General features: G+C 36.4%; 1 protein-coding gene across 1 annotated transcript in view; it reads left to right on the top strand.

Moving 5' to 3' along the window:
• The window catches only part of TEX10 (testis expressed 10), a 61,098-nt gene that overhangs the window by 29,049 nt on the left and 5,026 nt on the right, over positions 1-27,023 (top strand). Inside the window, exons 7-13 of the mRNA XM_021691131.2 lie at positions 297-432; positions 2,301-2,476; positions 3,777-3,954; positions 9,873-9,961; positions 11,691-11,824; positions 21,719-21,799; positions 23,421-23,602. Coding sequence (XP_021546806.1) covers positions 297-432; positions 2,301-2,476; positions 3,777-3,954; positions 9,873-9,961; positions 11,691-11,824; positions 21,719-21,799; positions 23,421-23,602 — 976 coding nt within the window. The remainder of the gene's footprint in view (positions 1-296; positions 433-2,300; positions 2,477-3,776; positions 3,955-9,872; positions 9,962-11,690; positions 11,825-21,718; positions 21,800-23,420; positions 23,603-27,023) is intronic.

Genomic DNA, 27,023 nt, shown 5'->3' with positions numbered 1-27,023 from the left:
TTCTTTTCATTGAAAAACAAAGCTTTCCTGTTTGATTCCCATCTTATTCATTTTTCTAATATCCTGGTTGTCATCACTACATAGGTTTGTTGTCCCTTAGGAAAATTTATACTATAATCTCTGGTTGGTTTGACTTTTATAGTAGGTCATTGCTACAGGACTTCAGGGGTAGTTACCAGTTTGTGACTAAGATCTGCTTTGTCATAGGAACAAAGTAAAGTGCTTCTGTGCTTTTAGAGGAATTAGAGCTGGTGAAGAAATATTTTTGCTTCATATGAAGTTGTTTTTGTTTTTAGAGGCTACAGAGTCTCTCATCAAGGCAGTTTATACATTGTATCAGCAGAGAGGCCTTCTCCTTCCAGTTCGGACTTTGTTACTGAAGTTTTTCAGTAAAATCTATCAAAAAGAAGAACTGAGATCTTACAGAGTCAGGTAAAGTTTCATTTATTTTGCCTTTCTTTTTCTTGTGGGGTTTTTTTTTTTTTTTTAGTCTATTTAAATAGGACAAAAGAGTGATAAAATCTTTGGAGGAGTTCACTTTTCATCTCGTTTGGTTGCATGTAAGAAAAGATATAAAATTGTATAAAGAAGCATATATAATGGTGCCAGTAATCTTTTTGTATATAGCCAAGCAGATAAAAGCCTCTTTGAGCTTGTATTTCCCCTTGTCCGTTTATATCTTAAGGACAGTTGGAATAACCTGTAGCAGCCTCAGCCTTTCTTTTGCTTTCCATAAAAATTATGGAGGTTGAACCACTAGCCCTTAATTACATTGGGTTATATGGTATAAGAATGAGGACGATAGAAGATGTGAATGTTTCTGGCTTAGTTTGGTGCTATCAAGGGAGATGGACAACACAAAGAGAATTAAGGAATTAATTTTTTGATGTGAGTTTGAAGTATATTTCAGATAGGAAGATATCTTTAGGCAGAAGATAAGGGTTGGGGATACCTCAGCATACATAGGTAGTTGAAACATTTGAGTCTTTAGTACAAACCAGGTGCTTTTCATAATTTATCTAAATCTCATACTACTATGAGGTGTAGGTACTGTTACTTTCGTTTTATAGGAGGAAACTGAAGCTTAGGTTAAATAAGTTGGTGAGTGTCCTATAACTAATGGGAAACAGAGCTGGGACTTAAGTTCAGGTCTGTGTGACAAAAAGGTCATGCTTAAATCATTAAGCTCTTGAGGTGCAGCAAAAGTGATTGCTGTTACCTGAGTAAAGAGACATTGAAGCTTTACCAGGTACAAGTACAGTTGACCCTTGAACAATGTGGGGGTTAGGGACACTGACACATACCTCCACTTACCCCACCCCCTGGCGCACAGTCAAAAATCTGTGTGTAACTTTTGACTCCCCCAAAACTTTACTAATAGCCTACTGTTGACTAGAAGCCTTACCGATAATAACAGTTGTTATACATATATTTTATGTTACATATATTATAGTCTTACAATTACATCTGACTTCTTAGGTGTATTTATGTTACATATATTCTTTTTTTTTTTTTTTTTTTTTTTTTTTAGATTTTATTTATTTATTTGACAGAGACACAGCGAGAGAGGGAACACAAGCAGGGGGAGTGGGAGAGGGAGAAGCAGGCTTCCCGCGGAGCAGGGAGCCCGATGCGGGGCTCGATCCCAGGACCTGGAATCATGACCTGAGCCGAAGGCAGATGCTTAACGACTGAGCCACCCAGGCGCCCCTATGTTACATATATTCTTAAAGTTACACCCTAACTTCTAAGAAGAATATAATATTTTCAGTATTTCTAGGCTATGCACTTTGTGAGGTTTTCAAATTGTTCTCCAAAAAATTTTCCAATATATTTATTAAAAAAAAAAAAAACCTGCTTGTAAGTGGAGCCACGCAGTTCAAACCCATGTTGTTCAAGGGTCAGCTGTGTACTGAAGAACTAAAAATAACACAGGTTCAAAGCCATTTAGTCTGGGAGCACCATTTATTGAATGCATCAATGAGTTAATATAGTTTAATAGCTAACAAATAGTACAAAGAGTAGTAGTGTCTGTGTTTTTTAAGATAAATGTACAATTTAGATAGTGCCCCAAATTACATGGTCTTTTTAATTTAGTGGGTAAAACCCTGGAAAATGCTATAGCTAAATAAACGATGCTGCCATTCTTAGAAGCTCTCAAATGTTTAAATGAGTACATGTGTTCTTGGTAGATGAGTTGTTACTCTGTGGTATATTCAGGTTAAAAAAATTTTTTTTGTTTAAACTTCCCTTGTCTTTGGAAATTATACTTTATTTTTTTCTTATTTGGTGTTTCTTAGATATCGTAGTAAGGTGTTATCCCGTTGGCTGGCTGGTTTACCATTGCAACTTGCTCACCTTGGTTCCCGAAATCCTGAGCTCTCAACACAGCTTATTGATATCATCCATACTGCGGCAGCACGAGCAAATAGAGAATTACTAAAAAGTTTACAAGCTTCTGCTCTACGAATCTATGGTAAGAGTTTAACTGTGTAGGTAGCCATTGATCTACCCTGATTTAGGAAGGAAGTTTCTAAGGAGAACGCTTTAGGTTTGCCTTTCCTTTAAATTATTATAAATTGGTTATACCATGGTTAAATTGCCAAAACAAAATAAAATTTCAAACAGTAAATTCATTTTCAATAGTAAGTATTTTTTATTAGGATAGTTTTAGAAGGTTTAGTGGTTGTAGATGCTTTTTGGATTCTAAAATTGTCTTTTCAGCCACCTGCTGTTCACAAATTCAGAACTGATCAGGAATTTTTAAAAAATTCCTTTGAAGCTTTGGCAGCACAATTACTTAATCATAATGGATATCTTGTATGACTTCCATGTATTTATATATTTTTTATTCATCTCTGGAACTGTTTCACATTTTAAGCAAAAATACCAATAAGAGCATACCAGGATATATACGTATATAATAATCTATTATTGAGATGTAGTTCGCATATCATAAAATTTGCCATTTTACAATGTACATTTCAGTGTTTTTAACATATTCCCAAAGTTGTGCAATCTTTCTGATTCCAGAATATTTTTATCACCCCCAAAAGAAACTATACCCATTAGTAGTCCTTCCCAGCTCCTGGCGCACAAATTTACTTTTCTGTCTCTATGGATTTGCCTATTTTGAACATTTGTTATAAATGGAATATTATAATATGGGGCCTTTTGAATCTAGCTACTTTTATTTAATGTACTGTTTTCAGCATTCATGCATGCTATAGCGTGCATGTATCTGAACTTTATTATTTTTTTTTTATTGCTGAGTACTAGTATTCCATTATATGGATCTTTCACTTATACTTACCCATTCATTAAGTGAGGGACATTTGGTTTGCTTCCACCTTTTTGGGGTTATATTTTTAAGTCTTTTTTTTCAATATTGCTTGTGTGTATTATCTTTTGCTTTAAATTAGGTTGATTATTGTAACTGTCACTGTTTAGCAAAAGTGCTTGTTTTTTACTATTTTACTTTGTGTTCAATCCCTTTACCCTTATCAAAGTTCTTATTTCAAACTGATACTTGGATATTATGGAATTATTACAGTGTTAAATATATCTTAAAATAATGATTATATTCATTGTTTTACTTTAGAAAATAGTTTAAGTTAAACATACACTTTATGATAAAACTTTTTTTAAGTAGTTGATACATTGGAATTCAGTTTAACACAGTAAAAAGTAATCTTTATTGATTTAACCTCTGTGTATCTTTTATATCTTTATAAATTCATCTTTTATGAACTGAATATGTGTACCTACCCCACTAGATCCACAAGAAGGCACTGTGGTGGTTCTCCCAGCAGAGTCTCAGCAGCGTTTGGTCCAGCTTGTATATTTTCTACCCAGTCTGCCCGCTGATTTACTTTCTCGGTTAAGTCGTTGCTGTATTATGGGAAGACTCAGTTCAAGTTTGGCTGCCATGCTTATTGGGATACTGCACATGAGGTAGCATTCTCAAGTGAGCTGTATTTGAAGTATATAGTCTTTTTCCCCATGCCTTTTACTGGCGATATGTAAACTACAGAACACTTCTAAGGTTACATACTGCTACTAACTTCATTTGCTCTTAATGCAACAGTTAAAGCTGTTGATAGTATTGCTAGATAGAGTAAGCTCACTGAAGTAAGACTGTTAAGTTTTTTAGTGATTTGTATAGATAGAAATTGTCTATAATTGTATAGATTTTTACAGATTTGAAATTATCAAAAGCATGAAGTAAGGGTTCAGTGGCACGTGAGAGAGTACTGTTCTTAAATCCTTCTGTTTTATGGAATTGTGATACACACCTTCTTTTCAGGGACCTACAAATTTAATGTAGCTGGTGAAATACATATGTTTGTGGACTCAGACAAGGAATCATTTGAAATCTCTTTTTTGTGTGTGTGTGGTTGAATATACATAATATAAAACTTAACCATTTTGACCAGTTTTAAATGTACAATTAAAACTGTACAGTGACATCAAGTATTTTCACACTGTTGTGCAACTAGCACCACTGTCCATCTCCGAATTTTTTTTTTTTTAAGATTTTATTTATTTATTTGATAGAGAACGGGAGAGAGAGTGAGAGAAAGCACAAGCAGGGGGAGCAGCAGAGGGAGAGGGAGAAGCAGGCTCCCCACTGAGCAGGGAGCCCAATGTGTGGGGCTCAATCCCAGGACCCTGAGATCACGACCTGAGCTGAAGGCAGACCCTCAGCTGACTGAGCCACCCAGCCGCCCTCATCTCCAGAACTTTTTCATCATTCCAAACTGAAACTCTGCGTGCATTAAATAACTCCTCATTCCCCCTGCCCCCAGCCCTTTAGTAACAACTATTCTTTTTGTTTTTTTGAGGATTTTTTTTTTAAATTTATTCATTTGAGACACAGATACAGAGAGAGAGCATGAGCAGGGGGGGAGACAGAGGGAGAGGGAGAAGCAGGCTCCCTGCCGAGCCAGGAGCCCGATGTGGGGCTCGATCACAGGACCCTGGAATCATGACCTGAGCCGAAGGCAGATGCTTAACCATCTGAGCCACCCAGACGCCCTTAGTAACCACTATTCTGTCTTCATGCTTTTGATTATTCTAGGTACCTCATATAAGTGGAATCATACAATATTTGTCCTTTTGTGTCTTGCTTATTTCACTCAGCATAACTCTTTAAGGTTCATTCATGTTGTATCATATATCAAAATTTCCTTTTAAAGAAAGCTGACTTAGGGGTGCCTGGGTGGTTCAGTCGTTAGGCATCTGCCTTCGGCTCAGGTCATGATCCCAGGGTCCTGGGATCAAGCCCCGCATCAGGCTCCCTGCTCGGTGGGAAGCTTGCTTCTCCCTCCCCCACACCCCCTGCTTGTGTTCCTGCTCTGGCTATCTCTCTCTGTCAAATAACTAAATAAAATCTTTAAAAAAAAAAAAAAAAAAGCTGACTTAATGTTCCATTATATGTATATACTACATTTTATCTGTTGATGGGCACTTGGTTGTTTCCGTCTTTTGGCTATTGAGAATAATGCTGCTTTGAACATTGGTGTACAAATACCTGTTTGAGTCCTTGCTTTTAATTCTTTTGGCTGTAGACTCAGAAGTGGAATTGCTGGATCACATGGTAATTCTCTAATTTTTCGAGGAATTGCTATACTGTATTCCACAGTGGCTGTATCATTTTACTCTTAAATTTCTTTTTTTTAGATTACTAGACATTTAGTGTTTATTTCAGAGAGAGCATGCGCACGCACGAGCAGGGGGGAGAGGGAGAGGGAGAAGCAGACACCCCACTGAGCAGGGAGCCTGATGAGAGACTTGATCCCAGGACCCTGGGATCATGACCTGAGCTGAAGGCAGATGCTTAACCGACTGAGCCACCCAGGCACCCCTACTCTTAAATGTTTTATAACCAATTAATAGTGTTTCATATTGCAAGTGTTCAAAGTATCCTTAAACACCTTGTGTTTGTATTTTAGGAATAATATTTTTATTTTTACTTATTTATTTATTTTTAAAAGATTTTTTTTTTTTTAAGATTTTTTACTTATTTGTCAGAGAGAGGGCGCACAAAGCAGGGGGAGCGCAGGCAGAGGGAGAAGCAGGCTCCCCACTGAGCAAGGAGCCCGATGTGGGACTCTGTTCTAGGACCCTGGGATCATGACCTGAGCCAAAGGCAGATGCTTAATCACTTAATCGACTGAGCCACCCAGGCATTCCTAAAGATTTTATTTATTCATGAGAAAGAGAGAGCAAGAGAGAGCACAAGTAGGGGGAGGGGCAGAAGGAGAGGGTGAAGCAGGCTCAGGGCAAGCAGGGAGCCCAGTGAGGGACTGGATCCCAGGACCCTGAGATCACGACCTGAGCCAAAGGCAGACACTTAACCAGTGGAGCCACCCAGGCGCCCCAGGCATAATATTTTTAGTATTCAGTAGTGTTTATTACTGATTGTGGCTCATGGACAGGGTCTAATATGGTTTTAGGCAGAAATTGAAATTTAGGCTGTACCTAAAGAATTTAAAGACTGACTTCCTTGTGGTTTCTTATACATACAAACCTAGCCCAGTTAAGTAGGAGTAGCTCACTTTATTAGTAGACTTTCTTTAGCTTCTTTGACAGTCTCTCTTTACCAGTATAGGACATATGTTGGAATCTAGTCACCTGAAGTGCGATTCATAACTGATGATAACCTTTTAGCAAAAGAGCGCTATCTGCAGCATGTTTATATGTGAAAATTCAGTGTTACATTTCTGTGTGCATGTGCATTAGAGAACGACTTGGTCTTATTTCTAAGTATTTTAAGCATTTATTAGTTTCCCATGTTTTCCTTTCTTAGGGGAACAAAAATCCTGCTCCTTGTCTAGTAAGCATTTATTCAATGTTAGGCCTTTAAAAAAATTAGATGTTCTTTTTCTGCTCCTGAAGTGGTTTTGTGTTTATTAACTTCCAGTAGAGGGCACTCTGTTCCTTTGATATAACTCGTGAAGGATCTGTTTTAAAATTGATTTAAATTAACCTTTTGAACACTTCTTGAAACTGATTCTCCTTGAAAGCTATATTTAATGGCTTTATTAACATTAGTTATGATTCACTTTGCTTAATAATTTTTGTCAAGAATGTTTTCAAATTTTTACTTATTTCTTATGGAGATTTGTGGTAACTGTTAAGAAAATGAATTTACAAATAATAGTAGGGGTTCATAATCTTTTTTTTTTTTAAGATTTTATTTATTTGACAGAGAGATAGTGAGAGCAGGAACACAAGCAGGGGGAGTGGGAGAGGGAGAAGCAGGCTTCCCGTCGAGCAGGGAGCCTGATGTGAGGCTCGATCCCAGGACACTGGGATCAAGACCTGAGCCGAAGGCAGACGCTTAACAACTGAGCCACCCAGGTTACCCGGGCTTCATAATCCTTAACAGCAGATTGTCATTGTAGTTAAAAGTCGGCCAAGTTAAATTTTGCCTTTTAGCAGAGTCTATTTAGGTAGACTTCTCTTTCTGTAGATGTATTGTTCTCATTCAAACCAGTTTTTTTTTAAAGATTTTATTTGACACAGAGCGAGGGAGAGAGAGAGTGTGCGCATAATCAGGGGGGATGGCAGGCAGGGGAGAAGGCTCCCCACTGAGCAGGGAGCCCGATGTGGGGCTCTATCCGAGAACCCCGGGATCATGACCCAAGCCGAAGGCAGCCGCTTAACCGACTGAGCCACCCAGGCACCCCCAAACTAATCTCTCTTTTAAAAAATAATACAAAATTAGGACTTCTCAACTTTCTTGGACCAGTGACATTATCATTGTATCAATTCCTAGATTCAGAATTTAACAATGTTTATTTCCTTCAGACGTAATGCTGGGTTATTTCATATCTGTTTTTTTTACTTCAAAATAGCCCCTTTTCTCCTTGACCATGACTGTAAAGTCGCTGTTTTTTATAATCGTCTACCTGTACTATTATAATATCCCATCTATCTTGTGCAGTATTGCCAGATTAATTTTCCTGAAATAGTCCTTTAATTCTGATTTTTTTTATTACATTAATTGGATTGTGAGATAGGTTCAATTTAGGTTTTGTAGTTCTGACACCGTTTGTCTTTATCAGAGTGAGTTCACCCCAAAGAATATAGTTTGTTTCATGTGTGAAAAACCCATCCAGTGAAAACTGTTTGTATACATTTTATCTTTTGGAAGGTATAGAGTTGTTGCCCCTTCCTTTTTTATTGCTCACTTACAGTTTTTTAGAATTTGACTTTTCACCCCATAGCATTCTGCTTGTATTTTTCCATTTGCTTTTGCTCATTCCCTACCGTTTCTGCCCCTAGTTTATTTACAGCTAGATTGGGACACATAAGACATAAATGTTGAGAGGTAATCTGCGTTGTTAGATAAAAATCTTTGACAAGGGAGAAATTTTGGGACTAAGAAATTTGGCTTGGGTTTTAAGTGGCGAATATATGACCTGCTCTGCCAGGAACAGATTCACTTTACTTCTTTTGCCCCATCTTACTCTCAGAAGTATTCTGGCTTGGACAGTACATATGGTTATAATTTTAAGGACATTATGCTACGTTGCTTATCATTTGTTCAAAGTGGACTCTTAAATGGATTTGCTACCTCTTTTAGCCACTGGATGGCACAGTTGACCCCCCCTTCCCCTGGGTTCAAAAGCCTATTTGCTTTCTAACTACCATTTTGTACTCCTTTCCATTGTGCATTTCTGACTTTCTTGTAAACTCTTACCTTTTGATATTCCCTCTACAGTCCTTTCCTTACTGTGGGAATAATACTCAGAAAGGTATTTCCATTATTTAAACTCCCCAAATTTAAAGAATATTAATAAATATAAACACAACTATTTTTTTTTTTTTTTTAAAGATTTTATTTATTTATTTGACACAGAGAGACACAGCGAGAGAGGGAACACAAGCAGGGGGAGTGGGAGAGGGAGAAGCAGGCTTCCCGCAGAGCAGGGAGCCCGATGTGGGACTCGATCCCAGGACCCTGGGATCATGACCTGAGCTGAAGGCAGTCGCTTAACCAACTGAGCCACCCAGGCGCCCTAAACACAACTATTTTAACAGTAAAAATAATTAAGTGCTTTTAGTTGAATTAGAAACTCCTAATTTTGTCAGATATTTTATTTGGATAGCTGTGATAAAATTTGTAGCTTGTTGGATCTGATCGTTCTCAGCATCCTCCCACCCCTTTTTCTTTCCATATCTAAGGCTGAAATTTGCTTTTTCTTTAGCCTTAACTTGAAGAGAGTTTTTAAAGGAATCACTGGAAACTGATCCCAGAGCAGGAACCAGATAATCCTCATTTAATGAGAAGCTGCTTTACATTTAGCTATTCCCTAAGTACCCTACCAATACTTGAGCTGCACTATTACGAAGTAGGCCCAGTTACACCTTTGCAAAGTATAGGAACACACAATTATCGTAGAGTGGCTTTACAAGGAATATTCTTTACCTAATCAAGATAGTTTTTGTTTAGTTAGGTAGGAAGCTGGAGCTTGTTTAAACTTAGCTCATTTAAAATGTAAGCAAGGTAAAACTATAAAAATCAAGTAGCAGCCATACCTACTACTAAAAAGCAAGACTTCATTTTGGCTCCTTAGAGTCTGATTTTCAAGTGGTGTGGAAATTTTCTAAGTTACACCATATATATGGACCAATTATGCTTTTTCATGAAAACTTTACATAAATATAAAATATGTTAGAAGTTAAATTTTCCATATTATGGTACTTGAGCCTTTACATATAAAGTGAATATATACTCTGGGTTTTTAAGTTATTGATGCAGATTGTTTTCAATAAAGAAAAATTGTTATATAATGTGCTATTTTTCTAAAGAGTCTTAACTCAGTCACTTCTGGTAATAATTCTCTCATTGTTTATTATAGATCATCATTTTCTGGATGGAAGTATTCAGTTAAAGACTGGTTGATGAGTGACGTGGACTATTTCAGCTTCTTATTTTCAACACTTACAGGTAAAGACATTCACCTGCCAAATTAAGGAAAGGCAAAACCTAGCATGAAAATTCTCCTAAGATATGTTGTCTTAGCTGTTTGGGTCTAAGTTTTGAAGATGATAAATAATCTATCTTGAAATGATTTTTATTGACTAATTGAAAATCTTTGAAGGAATATTTGTACTCTCCATTGTCAGGTTCTTGAGGCAGGGATATACATGATTTATGTTTAAAACTCTCTAGAGTACATGTACTCTGGGGATTATTTGAATATCACATGATTATATTTTTCTTTGTTGGTCTTATTTCTCAACTTCATTATCGTGGTTTATAGTGAATTGGTTATACTTAACTCTTTTTCAAAATTTTTAAGGTTTTATTTGAAAGTGAGAGCGAGAGAGCGCCAGCACGAGTGAGGGGAGGGGCAGAGGGAGAAGAAGGCTCCCTGCTGAGCAGAACCCTGGGATCATGACCTGAGCCAAAGGCAGACACTTAACGGACTGAACCACCCAGGAGCCCCTACTTGACTCTTTTTCAGATAGCCAGATGCAAACCCCATTGCATACTTTGAAAAAATTGGTGAACAAATATCCATCTTAAACATGTTTAAAATGTTCCACCTGATAGAAATGTACATCAGGTTTCGATTAGCCATTTTCTACATTCCATTAGCTCTCAAAGCAAAATTAGTAAGATGAATCTATAAATGTTGTAAGCTATATGTATAAGTATTACTATTGTTTTAAATGATTGTACTATTTCAGCATTTCTGTTTTATATTTAAATGATGAAGATGAGATTATTTGAAATTTTCTGAAGACCTGAAGTTAGGAAACTTAATGGATAGGTTAAGTCAGACTCCAAAAAGAACTTGACAAGTGCTGATAATGAGCTAAATACAGCAAGATAACGACTGCATACAAGATAAATGAGTTTATTTGATAGTTTTGGATGTGCACATTTGAGATGGGAGGCACAGACTTTATGTTTTAATAGTAGTACAGTCAGAAGGTTTAGTGGTTTTGGAAAGCTCATTAGGAGTCAGTAGTGTGATGTGGCCATCAAACTACACGAGGACTCTTTCAGCCGTGTCCTGGAAATACAGTGATCTGAACATCAAAGCAGACCATATCGCCGGTATTCTGATCATTCTGAGCACTGTCTTTGCAGGAGAGACTGTCAGGTTGTGGATGAGGGTTAGACCAAATGTAATAGGGGTGGTAAGAGAACCAAATTTTGTTGTATAAGGTATGGTTAAAGGAACTACACATGTATTATTTAAAAAATCCATAAAGGTTTAGGAGGGATAGAGTGGTTTTAAAACACTTGAAGGGCTATTATATCAGAAAATATAGAGATAGTATATGTATGAAATCATACATCATTTTACTTGTTGATTTGCTATTTTAAACCTACCAGTATGGGGAAAGTGTATGCCTTTCACGTTTTTTTAAAGTAAACGTGGTAAAGTTCCTAATATAAGGGGTAAAACCTGTTTCTTGCTGTATCATATATTGGGCCAGATCACATTCTTTGTGTACATAATTATATGAATTTTACTGCCTCCATTGCTAGCAATTCATTTTTTTAAAATATATGAAATGAAGAAATTCAAAGAAAACAACGTAGCATGAAGAAGAATTTAACTTGAAGGTACATGTTAACGTCTGTTTTTAAAAAATATGAAGAATGTCATTTGCTTTGTGATTTATTTATTTTTTATTGTCTTTCTTTATTTCCAAATTAGGGTTTTCAAAAGAGGAGTTGACTTGGCTCCAGAGCCTTCGAGGAGTTCCTCATGTCATCCAGACACAGCTTTCCCCTGTGCTGCTTTACCTTACAGACTTGGATCAGTTTTTACATCATTGGGATGTAACAGAGGTAAATAGTGCATTTGAAAAGAAACTCATGATTATTAAAATTCTGTTAATCAACCACCAGTCGTTACTATATATTAGGATTGCCTTATAGGAGGTACTCTTAGAGATAAAGAGTAGTGTAAGAGAGGATCCATGTTCTGAGAGTGCTTATGATCTTGGATAGGAGATCTAAGTTTCTAAAAGAGGAGTGTTTTTCATTATAGGTTGCACTACTAGACTAGAATAAATTAGCAATTTGAATGGTAGAGACAAATTTATTTTTATCTAGTATAGAATAGAATAGGATAGATGCTTCTATGGAAAAGGGAGAATTTGACTCAGGTATTGAAGGATGAGTAAGACTACTTGGATTTGGTATCCTTGGAGGTGGTGTTTTTTAAAAAACAAAAGATTCTGTAGTTCCTTTGGTTTTGAGAATTAGTACATAGTTTGTTAAAATTAATATAAATCCCTCACTTTCGTTAAGTTTTAAAGTTCAACCTACAAATCTTATTTTTAAGATAAATATAATGAATTTAAGCTATCTTTAAAAATGGGACCTTTGTTATATTTTATTCCTTTTACAAACTTAGTTAAAATTTTAAATCATTTAAATAGCTTTTAAGTATATTCACTAATTGTCAAGTAGTTCAATTTTCTGACAGACCTTCACAAATGTTAAATATTAAATATATAATAAATTAAACTTTATAAATATAAATCTTTATAACTTAAGTTTTGGTGTTGCTTATAGTAAAAATCAGATTAAAATTACAAGTCTAAATTCTAAATTACATGTTTTAAATTGGAATTATTAGGCTGAACTTTTACCCTAATAGGCCAAATTGTCATACATGTTACAAATATGTAAACTAAATATGCAAAAACATCATAAACATTAATACTAAGGATTTGATTTTCTAAGACATTTCTATAATAATTAATTTCTGTTATTTATTTCTTCAGTTTCCTTTCCTGCATGAAAAATGCTTACCCAGTAAGAATGCACTTAAGTCATCTCAAGTAATTTTGGTTTCAAGCATTTTTTGCAAATTCTGATGTTACGTTCTCTGCTGGCCAATTTTCTTTTTTTCTTTCTTTTTTTTTTTTTAAGATTATTTGAGAGAGTGAGAATGAGAGAGAGAGAGTGAGTACATGAGAGGGGGGAGGGTCGGAGGGAGAAGCAGGCTCCTTGCCAAGCAGGGAGCCCAATGCAGGACCTGATCCCAGAACTCCAGGATCATGACTTGAGCCGAAGGCAGTTGCCTAACCAACTCAGCCACCCAGGCGCCCCAGGCTAATTTTCTTTTAATGATTCAGAAGGCCTCTGGTGAGGACACTGACTATAATCTTTTTTTATAGTTTATAATTGGTAGTCCAAAAGGTTTTTTTTAAACCTCTTTGTCACTGTTCTCAATAGGTTAGTCTCCACATTCAAATTACAGCCGACTTCTGTTTGTTGATATACCAATTGAGTTTATTCAACTGATCTGTTATTTACTTCTTTCATTCTATTCTGAATATCCTTAATGTTTTTCCTGTTAGGACTGTACCTTCTGTAGATATTTAATGCGCTTCTCATCTGGCTTTGTTTGAATCTGATCACAATACTTAAGTATGTCAGTTATATTTATCTTCATTGCCACAGTGCCTGGTAGTGTGTTTATGTGTAGGTTCTTAAAAATACTGGATTTTAAAAAGTGAAAAGAAATAATGAATTGGTTTAGCATCTGAAATTTTATCTACTCCATAGTAAATGAAGAGAGCTAAAACAGGCCTCGTAAGGTTAAGGCCTTGAATACTGGATTGGTGGGGTTGTGTTTGCAACAATAGTAAGAGTTTGTTTTTGTGTTTTATTTTTTAAATTTTAAAAATATTATTTTTTTTTTAAAGATTTTATTTTTATTTGAGAGAGAGTGCAAGCATGAGCAGGGGGAGGGGCAACATGAGAGGGAGAAGCAGATGCCCTGCTGATCAGGGAGCCCGATGGGGGGCTCGATCCCAGGAACCTGGGATCATGACCGGTGCTGAAGGCAGACTCTTAACTGACTGAGCCACGCAGGGCCCCAGTAAGAGTAGTTTTTTTTTTTTTTTTTTTAAAGATTTTATTTATTTATTTGACAGAGAGAGACACAGCGAGAGAGGGAACACAAGCAGGGGGAGTGGGAGAGGGAGAAGCAGGCTTCCCGCCGAGCAGGGAGCCCGATGCGGGGCTCGATCCCAGGACCCTGGGATCATGACCTGAGCCGAAGGCAGACGCTCAACGACTGAGCCACCCAGGCGCCCCCCAGTAAGAGTAGTTTTAAAGGACAGACTGTATCTAATGTATTTAAACCATTATGATGTATTTGAGAAAGCACTGTATGGGGATTAGTGGGCTCCCTATTCCAGGCATAGGTTTGCCATTGTCTAGTTTTGCAACTTGGACAAGTCATATAACCTTTATCTGATAATTTAAATTTTTCATAAGCACATTGTCTGTGTAAAGCCAAGATATAACTGTCATAAAAATGTTATCAGCTGTATTTCTGAAGTAACATTTGGCAAGGACGTGTATTTAAACTTCCAGGTTGCTGTCTTTGAAATGTTAAGACATAATTAGGAAAAATCTCAAAGACACATTTTCGTTTTTGAAGTTCTTAAGCGAAGATTTCAATTTTCTTTTGGATAGATTTTGTTATTTAAGTTGGCCTTTTCATGTAAAAATATTTGAAATACACATAGTTTTTCACATCCTTAATGCATAATTTTATTTTTAATTATTTCACTTGAACAAGTTATTAGGACAGTGGGATTGCTCATTTGTTCTGTAGTTTTACCTGCCTAGACCAAAGTGATTTAAAAAAAAAAGAAAATCAGACATTTTTTTAGTAGGTATTATTCACAAAATACAATTCAGAATGGAGATAATAAAAAGTCTTCTTCCATTCCCTCTCAGCAACCCTTTTTTCTTCCCAGTTTCTAAATATATTCTTTCAGATACCTTCTATCTACACAAGTGACTGAGTATATTATTTTGGTTTTCTTTTATAGAAGTAACATACTTTATCTGCTAATCTGGACCTTGCCATTTTCGTTTAGTATCTTTGTGATTATTCCTTCTGAGCACTGAAGGAAGAATTGTGTGACCTTCCTGTTAATGATGGAAACTCTAGTTAACACGGAAGGATCATAAAGGAAACAGGAATCTCTGTACAGAGATACCTTTTACAAATGGAGACTTCTATTCCAGAGCCAGTGAAAGGTTTTAAGGTTAATGTTGTCATTTACAAAAATATTGGATGGCTGTGAAAGAACGTTTTTTAACATGGATAATCTCTGAATAATAGTAATAAAACATAAATCCAGTTTAAGAAATAGAACACTTTTATTATTTTTTATTTTTTAAACATTGTATTTTAGAGAGTCGGGGGAGGGGCAGAGGGAGAGAATCCTCAAGCAGACTTACCACTGAGTGTGGAGCCTGACATGGGGCTTGATCCCATGATCCGTGAGATCATGACCTGAATTGAAATCAAGAGTTAGACACTTAACCAACTGAGCCATCCAGGTGCCCCTGAACATTTTTATTTTTGAAAACCCTGTGTACGTTTCCCCTTTCCCTTCAGAGTTAACACTGTTTTAAATTTTGTTTATCATACTCTTGTTTCTTTATTGTTTTACCATATTAGCACATAACTCCAAACTGTATGGTTTAGATTTACATTGTATTAAACTTTTAAAAAGTGAAATATTTTTCAGTAATTCGCTTTTTATTTAGTACACTCTTTAAGTTATGTATGTTATTAAGGAGGGCACATGATGTAATGAGCACTGGGTGTTACATAGGACTGATGAATCCCTGAACTCTACCTCTGAAACTAATAATACACTATATGTTAATTAATTGAATTTAAATAAATTTAAAAAATAAAAGTTATATGTTAATATGTAAGCAGTCATTCATTGTTCTCATTGCTGTGGTATCCTGTTGTAGTAAGATACCATGATTCATTGTTTTCATAGTTTGAGTATTTTTAGCATTCCATTTTATCTCCACCTTGGCATATTAGCTGTGCTTCTCTTTTTTATGTTTTTAGGTGTTTGGTCTTTAACTTAAGACAGCCTACCTTCAAATTATACTATACTCATATCGTAATATAATGTGTAATAATATTTTATAAGGTCATTCTTATGTTAGTTTTTCTGTATGTAATATCTTTTTTTTTCCTCTACATGTTTTCAGGATAATCCTTTTATCACTTTCTTCAGCAGCTTGATTGTATTAATGCCTTGGTGTTATTTATTTACTTAAGATTTATTTATTTGTCAGAGAGAGAGCGCGTGCATGCACAAGTAGGGGGAGTAGCCGGCAGAGGGAGAAGCAGGATCCCTGCTGAGCAAGGACCCGGATGCGGGGCTTGATCCCAGGACCCTGGAATCATGACCCGAGCCAAACAGACACTTAACCCAGGCGTCCTTTTTTTTCCTTTCTTTCCTTCTTTTTTTAATAGCTTAATGTTGGCTGAATGTTTTTTGTTTTTTGTTTTTTTAAGATTTTATTTATTTGACAGAGAGCACAAGTAGGCAGAGAGGCAGGGAGAGGGAGAAGCAGGCTCCCCGCCGAGCAGGGAGCCCGATGTGGGACTCGATCCCAGGACCCTGGGATCATGACTTGAGCCAAAGGCAGCCGCCTCACCAACTGAGCCACCCAGGCACCCTGGCTGAAGTTTTTTTAGGCATATAATTTATTGTGTTGGGAAAAGTGTCAGTCATTCCTTCAAAAAAATATTTTGGGTCCCTTTTTTGGACTCCAATTACATGTATGTTAGATTCTTGACATTTTCCTGTAGGCCTTTGAGACTTTTTTTAAACACCCTTTCCACTGTCTCTTCAGAAAGTATGCTGTGTCTTCAAGTTCACTGATTTTTTCTGCATTATCTAATCTTTTAAATCCAACCAAAGATTTTTTTTTTAATTAAGATTTTTTTTAGAACAATTCTAATTTCACAGAAAAATAGTGAAGGAACAGGTATTTTCCCTATACAATCCCTTCCCCCACACATGCCTAGACTCCTCCATTATCAACATCCCCCACCAAAGTGGTACATTTGTTACAGTTAATGATTCTATATTGATGTAATTACCCAAAGTCCAGAGTTTACATTATGGCTCACTCTTGGTGTTACACATTTTATGGATCTGGACAAATGTATAATGCCATATTATCCATTAATCTCATACAGAGTGTCTTTATTGCCCTAAAATCCTATGTGCTGTGCCTGCTCACCTCCGTGTTCCCCAACCCCTGACAACCACTGATTTTCTTTTTTTTTTTTTTTACTGTCTGTAGTTTTGCCTTTTCCAGAATGTCCTATATTTGGAACTGTACAGGATATAGCCTTTTTATATTGGCTGTTACTTTCACTTAGTAATATTCTTTAAGATTATTCCATGTTTTTTTTGTGGCTTCATAGCTCACTGCTTTTTAATGCTGAATAAAGAAAGATTGCATTGATGTACCAGTTTATGTGTTCACCGACTGAAGAACATCTTTTTTGCTTCCACATTTTGGTAATTATGAATAAAGCTGTATAGGTTTATAAACATCCATGTGTAGGTTTTTGTGTAGACATGTTTTCAACTCCTTTGGGTAAATACCAAGGAAATGGTTGCTGGGTCATATGGTAAGAGTGCATTTAATTTTCTAAGAAACAACACAGTGTCTTCTAAAGTGGTTGTACCATTTTGCAATCGTACCAGCAGTGAATGAGTTTCTGTTGCTCTAGATCCTTGCCCGCATTTCGCGTCAGTGTTTTGGATTTGGGCCATTCTAATAGGTGTGTAGCATTTCATTATCTAATTTTGATTTCCCTTATAACATGATGTAGAGCATATTTTCATGTTTATTTGCCATATGTCTTTGGTGAGGTATCTGTTATGGTCTTTGGCCCATATTTTAATTGGGTTGTTTTCTTGTTGAGTTTTAAGTGTTCTTTGAATATTTTGGGTAACAGTACTTCATCAGATAGGTCTTTTGCGAAGATTTTCTCCCAGTTCTGTGGCTTGTCTGTTCCTACTCTTGACATTATCTTTTGCAGAGCAGAATTTTTTAATTTTAATGAAGTCCAGCTTACCATTTCTTTCTTCCCTCTATTGTGCCTTTGGTGTTGTATCTAAAAAGTCATCACCATACTTAAGGTCATTTAGGTTTTTCCTCCTGTGTTATCTTCTAAGCCAGTTATAGTTTTGTATTTTGCATTTTACATTTAGGTCTGCTATCCATTCTGAGTTAATTGTTGTGAAGAGTCTAGATTTATTTGCATACAGATTGTTAAAGCACCATTTATTGAAAGGTCTTTGTTTCATTGTCAAAGATCACTTGACTAGGTGGGTCTGTCGCTGGGTTCTCTATTCTGTTCCATTAATCTCTGTTCTTTGACCAGTATTGTAGTATCTTGATTACTGTAGCTGTATAGTAAGTTATGAAGTTGGGTAGTGTCAGTCCCTTAACTTTGTTCTTTTCCTTTAATATTGTATTGGCTGTTCCTGGGTTTTTTCCTGTCTAAATAAATTTTAGAATCAATTTGTTGATACCACAGAATGATTTACTGGGATTTTGATTGGATTTGCATTGAATCTATAGATCAAGTTGGGAAGAACTGACATCATGACATTATTGAATCTTTCTATCCCATGAACATGAAATACCTCCGTTTATTTAATTCTTTGATTTCATTCATCAGATTTTTGTAGTTTTCCTCTTACAGACCTTGTACATATTTTGTTAGGTTTATATCTAAGTATTTCTGGTTTTTGGGGTGCTAATATAAATTTAATTTCAAATTCTACTTGTTCATTGCTGGTATTTGGAATGTGATGGACTTTAATATATTCACATTGTATCCTGTAACCTTGCTATAATTACTTATTAGTTCCAGGAATTTTTTTTGTCAGTTGTTAAAGATTTTCTACATAGCCAGTTCATGTCATTTATGAACAAAGACCAACAAGTGAATTTTTTAAAGTTTAGATAATGTATTTTTTATCTCTTTTTTCTTTAACTTTTTTTTTTTAAGTAACCCCTGTACCCAACATGGGGCTCGAACCCACAACCCCAAGATCAAGAGTCACATGCTCTACCAACTGAGCCAGCCAGGTGCCCCTTCTTTATCTTAAACATATTTGTAGTAATAGTTGTTTTAAAGTTCTTATCTGCTAATTCTGTCACGTCATTATGTTGATTGGTTTAAGAGAGGTGGGCTGTCTTGTCTCGTTTTTACCTTTTGTAGTATTGGTTGATGATTGTTGAGAGACTGCCAGGCAGGCTCCCTTCTGAGCCGGGAGCCCAACGTGGGGCTCAGTCCCAGGATCGTGGGACCATGACCCGAGCCGAAGGCAGACCATTAACCGACTGAGCCACACAGGCGCCCCCAAAGAACTTTATGGACTGTTTGACATAATGCCCGTAGCCCATACTTTAGTTTGTAGGTCTTACAAACAAGCATTCCGGTTATATAACTATAATCTAGTCATCAAAATCAGGAAATTAAGATTGGTATGTTACTGTCTTTTAATCCTCAAACCTCAATCCTATTTTGCCAGTTGTCCCAATAATTTGTCGTTGTTTTGTTTTTTAAAGTAAGCTCTGTGCCCAATGAGGGGCTTGAACCTCATGACCCTGAGATCAAGAGTCACATGCTCTGCTGGGATTTTGATTGGATTTGCATTGAATCTATAGATCAAGTTGGGAATAGCAAAAGAAAACACTCCAAATTATTCATAGCATTCAGTTGTAATGTCTGTTTCATCTCCTTCAATTTGGTATAGTTCCTCAGTCTTTCCTGGTCTTTTGTTGACCTTGATACTTTGAAGAACATTGGGACAGTTATTTTGTAAAATTTTCCTCCCATTTGGGTTTGTGTTCCCTCATGGTTAGATTCAGGCTATACAAATTTGGTAGGAATATGACACAAGTGTTGCTGTGGTTTTTTGATTGCATCCTGTCAGGTCATGCTTGGTTTCAATTTGTCCCATTAGATAGATCCTCACTTTGATCTCTTGATTAAGTGCTGTCTGCCCCACTTCTCCACTCTTTACTTTTTCTCCTTTGTAATTAGTAATTTATGAGGAGATATTTTGAAACAGTGTTAATCCCAGTCATTTTTTATTAGTCTCTATTTATTTGTGTTAGTATGGTTTCCTATTTTACTCAGTGAGTCACTATAAAATTTAGTGGCTGCTTTGTTCTTTTGACATGTGCTCATTTTTTTCTTAGTACTTCCTTTTACTTTCTTGTACCACAGATTGTTCCAGATTTATACTTAATTTTCCCTGTCCCAGCCCTGCAATCAGGTATTTTTTTAAAGAAGCCCAGTTTTCTGTTAAGTGGAGAGTGGTATTTTGAAACCAACTTAAGGACTCTGGGTGTGGTCATCACTATTGGACCTTGGTGCTCCCAGACTGTCATGGACAGAAATCAGCAATTTAACACCAGGGTTCATTCTAGTTGTCTTCTTTTCCTCTTGTACCTGCCTTTTCTGAAGGTGAGAATCTTGGCTTCCATTATACTTAATATAATTTACTTGATCAATTTCTTTGTCTATAATTCATCTCCTTTTGGTTCCACCCCTGTCCATGCAGGCATCTTCCTGACCCCATTTGAACTCCCAACTCACTGGGGACAGTCTGCCTCTATTTATTCATGAATGGCCTTCCCTGGGTCACTGCATCTCTCCTACCTACTCCAGTGCTGATGTTTACCTGATTCAGCCCAACCCAGTTGCTCTGGAAGGGAAAGGGGTGGTGGAAAGGAAGGGATTAAATGGTCATTTATTAGCAAATGGGCCTTTTCAAATGTGATTTATCCTTTATTAATGAAAATATTCACTGTTTTGAAGTAGGACGATGGCATTAGAATTACGTTTTTACATTGTTAAAAGAAAATAAAAATTGCCATGTGAAAACTCTGGGTGCTATTAATTTATAAGAGGTTTTAAGGACTGGTAGTTCGACAGTCGAAATAATGCATAGAGCTGTTGATTTTTCCGGGTTGATTGACAGTTTCCTTGAATTTAGTTTGTCCTCTTGCTAGATTGATACTCTTTTTTTATTTTTTATTTTTTAATTTTTTAAATTAACTTACAATGTATTATTTGTTTCAGGGGTACAGGTCTGTGATTCATCAGTCTTACACAACACCCAGTGCTCTAGAGTGATACTCTTATTTCCACCAGCTTTGTCTTTGTCTTTCTATGTGATTCTTTCACATATTTCACTTTGGCACTGCATTCCATCCGCTTCTGGAATTGTGTAATGATGTCTCTGAAGGACTTGATGTTGTCCTTTCCTCCTGTTTCCTTGAGAACTTAGAAAATTAAAAATACTAAGGATTTGATTCCCACTTTCCTTATATTTTCTTTTCCTGTGGACTGTTCTCTTCCTTTTACCTTTGGGGAATAGGAGGCAGCATTATAATTAATTTGAACAGGATATTAGTAGTTTCTGGATCATAAGTGTTTTTCTATGGTACATTTTTCTACCAAACGGAAAAAAGGCTTTTGTCAGCCCTTTGTTCACATCATTCAGATCTTTCTCTTTTAGTACTTATAATAGAAATACGGTCTCTACCTTGGTGGATTGAAGCTACTTTTTTAGGGCTGTGAGAGAGGAGTTCCTCAGTCTTTCATTCCTGTGCCTGGCACCTGATAGGACTAGCTCAGTGTCCAGTAAATGTTTAATTAATGAATTGTTTGGAGAATTATCCCATATATGAGACTCGATTGTTTTACAAAACTTTGACATTTGTATCTTCAAAGTGATTTTTTGTTAAGTTTCCTGTTCTGTGTAGGGCAAGTAGGTTAAAAAAAAGTCTGTAGAGCTTGTTTCTGACCTAAAATGTCCCAATTTGGTTACTGGTTTTCTCCTTTTCTGACAGACAGTTTGTCACAGTTTATTGGTTATCCCTGCCCGAAGCCAGAGCTTTGACATCCTGCAGAGTGCCATCAGTAAGCATTTGGTAAATATACTTACATTTTTTTGTTTTGTTTTGTTTTGCTACTGAAAAAATCATAGAGAATCCTTGGTTAATAGTGGGTTTGCCATAGGCGAGGAGAGAGTGTGTGTCCAGAATTCTAAGCTTAATAATTCCATGGCCTCATAGCATGATGCTGTGACAAGAACTGGGAAATCTTGATGTTTTTCCTGGCTGTTATGTATTAATTCTGTAACCTTGGGAAATTCCCCCTTTTCCAGGACCTTACTTTCTCCATCTGCAATGAAGGGCTTTAAAATTATACCTTAGGTTCTTCTGACTTGTAATGCTTTAATTAACATGTACTTGGTATTGGTGTATTGGGAATCCAGAATCCAGACTGGGGTCTAATTTATACCTTAAAGATTTGGGTTCTCAAGTAGGGATGTATCCTAACAGTTGGCTCAAGGCCTGGTCACTAGAAGCAGCGAGCTCAGCCTTGAGACTATTTTGTCTTCTGGACAGTTGGTGTTCCTTGTTTCCATTGGGTGTGCCTGGGTTTTTGCTTTTTAGCTTCCTCCAACATTTATACTTGGATCTCTGGCTTACTATAATTACGTATAGTGCAAGGGACGGCTCCCACATTTTATCTTCTAGGCACTCTCACTTGTTTGGGTCATTTTATAGGCACATTCCAACCCCCTTTTCTCCTTTAAAATGTTATTTCCCTTAAGTTGGAAGGATACTGTTTTGAATTCCCAGTACTCTTTTCTCTCGATTGTCGAACTTCCAGTCCTTATGTGTTGTGTCTCTAAGGATCCCTACCTTTTTTCTTGTCACCTCCCCTCCAGATATTTATGTCCTCATCGGACTGCATTCATTATTCTAGTTAAAAGATCAACACAATAGTCATTCTTGGCCACTATATTCAGACAGCCTGATCAGAGCCTGCAGACTTCAGTGATGACTCAACAGTAGTTCCCAGGAGATTTAAACTGTGCACACGTAACAATTATAAGTTAGAGTCTACCTTAATGACAGTTTACAGTAGAGTCCAAATGAATACATATACCATGATGTCCCTTATCGAGGTTTTGGGGCAGTGAAGCAGTCAGGTGTTCAGTATAGTGATGTCTTACCCCTGGGTGTTTCACTTAGTCATGTCTGAATGAGTAGCTAAATTAAGGGAAGGGGAAGGCTAATTGTAAAATGAACTCTGGTTTGTACATTTAATTACCTGGGGTGGAGGTGGTGCCAGATATTAGAGTTTTCTAGTCTGAAGAATCTAATAAAGATCATGTAAATGTGATTGTTGGTATCAAGATTTGGGGGGGGGGGCATGAAATAATCCTTTTAAATGATGGTATTTCTGACCATCAGAAATTGTAATGTCTTGAAAATTTTAGTAGACTTTGTCATGGAGGGGAGGCAGTGGATTAAGTTAATAGTATTTCTTGAGTTGGCATGCTTTCAAAGTTATTTAATGTAGTAATTAAATGCTTAAGGGAAAACAGGACCTTAAGGTATGGCAGGTGGCATGTATTATGTATGTACTGTTTTTCAGTAGAAGTGATGTTAGGTTAACTCTCCAGTTAATGGGGTTTGGTTTTATCCAGGAGAGAGGACTGTTGTGAAGAGGTCATTAATCTCATTTTTCTCTGCCTAGGTTGGGTTGACTGTAATTCCTGACAGTACAGCTGGCTGTGTTTTGGGTGTTATCTGTAAGCTCCTGGATCATACGTGTGTACTTAGTGAGACTCTCCTGCCATTTCTGGCTTCTTGTTGCTACAGTCTTCTTTATTTTCTGCTCACTTTAGAGAAAGGAGAAGCAGAACATCTAAGAAAGAGGTAATATCTTCAACTTTAATTTTTTTTCCTATCTGCCTCCCCCAACCAAATAAATAAGAGTAAATAAAACTTAAAAATTTAAAAAATTAAAACAAAGAGTCAAAGAAAATTAGATTTGGGAAATATCCTAAATTCTCTTTCAGAATTTGTGTAAACCTAACTGGCGTTTTCTTTTTTCTTTCATAAATTCCCATTGTATTGTGATGAGAATTTTTAGTTTTTGTTTTTTTCCTTTAAGCTACAGATTTGAAAAATTAGATGGTATAAAGTTTCTTTGGGAGCTTTCCTTATTAATGTTGCTATAGGTCTAGCAAGAAAAGAAATTCTATCTACGTTTAGAAGAATGCACTTGTTAATAAGTACAAGCCTTTGTATTTTGTTTTGGGCTTCGTTAGAGCTAACCAGAGTAGAATTTTTAAGTTCTTGGATTTAAGGAAATTTTTCTAAGATGCTAGTGTTTGTATTAGTTATTCTTTTTTTTTTTTTTTTTTTTTTTAAAGATTTTGTTTATTTATTTGAGACAGAGAATGAGAGACAGAGAGCATGAGAGGGAGGAGGGTCAGAGGGAGAAGCAGACTCCCTGCCAAGCAGGGAGCCCGATGCGGGACTCGATCCCGGGACTCCAGGATCATGACCTGAGCCGAAGGCAGTCGCTTAACCAACTGAGCCACCCAGGCGCCCTGTATTAGTTATTCTTTAGCTCTTATATGATATAGCTCTTATATATAGCTCTTCAGACTAAAGGTTCTAGCATAGTTTGGAATATTTCACTTTAATTTAAAAAAGTATTCTCATGCTATGTTCTTATTGGTATGCCTGTTAAAATTTTTTATAGAAATCGATTTTATAGAAATACAGATTTTTAAAAATCTAATATCAATATAAGAAAATAATTGTTCTATTGCCTGTTAACATTTTGGTATTTTTCTAGTTTTTTTAAACTTTTCACATATCATAAAAATAAACGTATGTATGTATGAAACATTTATATAGTTTAAAGAGTCTAAGTATAAACTGAACATCCATTTAACCTATCTCCAGGTTCAGAAATAGAACGTCGTCAGCACACACCTTGTGTACCCTCTACAGTTACCTTTCCTACACACCCCAGAGATCACTTTTGTGTGTTAAATAACAAAAATTCAACTTAGTAAATTTTAAAGATCTAATTGACTTTATTAATTGATTCACTAATTGGGCAGCATTCCATCTGGTGAGTAGAGGGGAGCTCTCAAGGGCTATAGAAAAGGAAAGGTTTTTATAAGTAGATAGGGAATGGGAAAAAGGAAATTATTACCAAAGAATCCATCGTTTAGGCAGGGTGGCCCTCCCAAGGGGAATAGAAGGGGTCTATCAATAAATTTTTCTTTGTGCTGATCAGAAAGTTCCTGTGTTGACTGGTTAAAGGTTACATTTTTGGGGGGCTGAAACTGCAGTTTAGGTATTAAGTCTTGGTTTGCTGACTTGGGGCCCTCACCTAAGTGACACCATTTTGAGCCTGGGGTTTTGTTTTTTACATGTGTTAATCATTTCCTTGCCTTTTTATTAAAAATTTTATGTGTATTTGTAAACAATACAATTTTGTTTTGCATATTTTAAGAATTTTATATAAAAGGGATAGTACTATATGTATTTTTTGTGATTTGATTGTCATCATCATTTGTGAGTCATTCATGTTGATTCAGAAATTTCATTTTTGTTTCTCTATACCAGGGCTTAAGCAAACTTCTTTCTCTAAAGAATTAGATAGTAAATATTTTAGGTTTTTCATGCCATATAAAGCCTCTTGTCAGAACTATTCAGCAATGCCCTGGCAATAGGAAAGCAGCAACAGAGAACATATAAATGAATGGGTGTGGCTGTGTTTCAGTAACACTGTTTATAAATATGGGATGTGAGTATGATTGGCTGTGATCCATCCAGTACATTTGATCTACAGTATTTTGTTACATGAATGTGCAGTAACTTACCATTTTACTGTCAACATACATTTAGATTTTTTTTTTTTTGCTAAGTGTGTATGTTTAAAATGGATTTTGTTGGGGCGCCTGGGTGGCTCGGTCGTTAAGCATCTGCCTTCAGCTCAGGTCATGATCCCAGGGTCCTGGGATCGAGCCCCGCATTGGGCTCCCTGCGTCAAAGGAAGCCTGCTTCTCCTTCTCCCACTCCCCGTTTGTGTTCCCTCTCTCGCTGTGTGTCTCTCTGTGTCAAATAAATAAAAAGTAAAATGGATTTTATTGTAAATAGACTCTAAAATTGACACATAAATAAAACACAGATTTGAAGATTTTCTTGCATATCATCAGACTTTTGGTCTCATAGGTCAAGAAAAGGCTTTTATAAATCCCAAGGAACTTCTTAGGGTTCAAAACATGTTATAATAAGAGTCCCTATTTATGAAATGTGTATGTTGCTATTTGTTATTTCCTGTCATTGAAATATAGCCCCTTTATTGAATACTTTGATGGGGGGTTTTAAAGATCTTTTACAAGTTCTTATGGAGAAACATCCCACTTTTGACTTTCTGTGGCTGGATGGAACAAAATTGAGTGTATGAAATATTTTTTGCTTGTTTAAAATGCCCAGTTTTAAATGTTTTATGCTAGATATTGAAATGGTTGGTATTTCCAGGACTCTGTGTATCTCTCAGGTGACATTACTTAGTCACAAGGATGTGTTGCCATCCAGAGTGGTAGGTGCTTAAATTCCCTTTTGGGCTACTCCTACCTTCCCTGAGAAGGTGTTTGTAAGGTTATAAATAATGAGAATGCCAGTCAAATTATTAGGAGGCTTTGATTTCTCAAGAGCTGGCCAAAACATCAGGCTTGACCACTCAGTTTGAGTTGTTAAAACCATGGCCACTGGACTTTGAAGAAACTATACTGTTTGTCTTCTGGACTCATTGTTAGTAATGGAAAAATCGGCTGTCACTGAGCCCTCCTGGTTGTAGGTAGTCTATTCTCTGCAGTTTTACTGTTTTCTCCTTAACTTTTGTGGTGTTGCAGATCAAGGTGTATCCTAATGTAGGTTTGATTATTACCTGCTTCTTGAGACTTAGTGTACTCTTTGATCTGAAGACTGGGTGTTTTTCCTTCAGGTCTGGGAAGTGCTGTTACTATTTTTGTTACCTCCCGTTTTTCTCTTCTCTCCTACAGCCTCCTTTAAATGAAGGGAGCTTCTCAATCTGTCCTCTATCTCTGAACATCTTCCACTTTGCTGTATGTTTTATTTAACTCTTTTGAGTTTTAATTTCATCAGCTCTATTCTTTTCTTAGCTCTGTTGGGGTTTTTACTTGGCTTTTTGTCATTCTTGTTTTTTCCTGATTTATTGGTATTATTTTAAAGTTCCTGTCTGTTTCTTCTGTTTTTTCTTTTATTCTCTGGCATGGGAATTCTCCCTTACGTAGGGGAGCAGGTGAGT

Source organism: Neomonachus schauinslandi, chromosome 13, assembly GCF_002201575.2.
Source record: "Neomonachus schauinslandi chromosome 13, ASM220157v2, whole genome shotgun sequence".
Lineage (NCBI taxonomy): Eukaryota > Metazoa > Chordata > Mammalia > Carnivora > Phocidae > Neomonachus > Neomonachus schauinslandi.
Note: the sequence above shows the minus strand (reverse complement) of the source record. Positions and strands in the feature narration are given on the sequence as shown.